The sequence below is a fragment of the Sander lucioperca genome, chromosome 17 (genome assembly GCF_008315115.2).
Source record: "Sander lucioperca isolate FBNREF2018 chromosome 17, SLUC_FBN_1.2, whole genome shotgun sequence".
In the NCBI taxonomy this organism is placed as follows: Eukaryota; Metazoa; Chordata; class Actinopteri; order Perciformes; family Percidae; genus Sander; species Sander lucioperca.
In genome coordinates, this window is record NC_050189.1 from 28276752 (window position 1) to 28278090 (window position 1339).

At 38.1% G+C, this 1339-nt stretch overlaps 1 protein-coding gene across 1 annotated transcript in view; it reads right to left on the bottom strand.

Moving 5' to 3' along the window:
• LOC116034656 (zinc finger protein 37-like) overlaps positions 1–918 on the bottom strand; it is a 13504-nt gene extending 12586 nt beyond the window's left edge. Inside the window, exon 1 of the mRNA XM_035993696.1 lies at positions 549–918. Coding sequence (XP_035849589.1) covers positions 549–798 — 250 coding nt within the window. The 5' untranslated portion in view covers positions 799–918. The remainder of the gene's footprint in view (positions 1–548) is intronic.
• Between the last annotated feature and the right edge of the window lie 421 nt (positions 919–1339).

Genomic DNA, 1339 nt, shown 5'->3' on the forward strand with positions numbered 1-1339 from the left:
CATGCCGAATTGTAAATAACATCATGATAATTTATGTCATGTAATATTTTATGTCATATGAATTCTACACTATTGTCAGCGAGCAAAGACACGTTAAATTAGCCTCTTTTTAGATGGTTAGACAATACAAAATGAGAAACCTGACTGTATTTATTACGTTTACTGTGACTTCTTGCATGCCGAATTGTAAATAATATCAGGAAAATGTATGCCATGCAATTTTATGTCATTATGAAGTCTACAAGTTTATCAGCGAGCAAATAACCGTTAAATTAGTTTTTAAATGGAGTATCACAACCAAATGTGAAACCTGACTGTATGTACTATGTTTAGTGCAACTTTTTCCAAGCCGAATTGTACATAACATCATGAGAATTTATATTATGTAATGTTATATGTAATTTGAAGTCAACATTTTTGTCCGCGAGCGAAGAAACGTTAAATTAGCAGTTTTTTTAAACAGAGTTCCACAATCCACACCTTAAAAGAGCATCGGGACTGGAGGTAACGGTATTATTTGTTACAGTAGAGCTCATTCAGCGACTTACCTCTTCTATCTAGTCGGACCCGAGGCTGCAGGAGCTCCAGCTGCCTCCTCTGCCGGTCGATCTCCCGTCTGAAGCCTGACGCCTCCTCCTCGTAGCCGGCCATAGTTCTCTCGACAACCGCTAAAATTTCCTGCGCAGCCGTTGTCAGTTTCTCGGTGACTATTCCTCTCAGTATGTCGGTTTTAGACATGTTGTTGAGGTCGTCGGTGGTCTCGGACCCGCCGCCGGACCTTTTCATCCAGTAAAGCATCTTAAATTTGTCCCCACAGGTGTGATTTTATGCAGAAAAACTTTGCACCGCTTTGCACATTTTGCGCGGGCGGTGTTGTTCCGGGTTGTGGCGGTGCAGCTACAAATAATGTCCGGCAAGAAACAAAAACAAACGGGGGCTGGTGCAGCTTTTTCTACTTTTTTTTTAAATGCTTTTAAAATGCACTTGGCTGAAAAACAAAACCGAAAAAAACACCTATTCTCTTGCTTTTAATTTAGTTTGACATGTTTTTAAGATTACATCTGATTCTCTGGGTTAGAATCGTGTTTAATCTTGTCTTTTAATTACCTTTTATTCCCACATTTGGTCACATTCATGCTTTTTAAAAGTGCTTTATACATATGAATGAAATACACTTGAAAACGTATACATCATAAAAATATCATTTTATTAGTAAATATTACAAATGATGTCCGGCGAGAGACAACAACAAAGCAGCCATACAAGTTTGGGGTTTCGGTTAAAAACAACAACAACATATATTTTGTACAAATGCAGCTATTTAAAGACCAAACGCTGA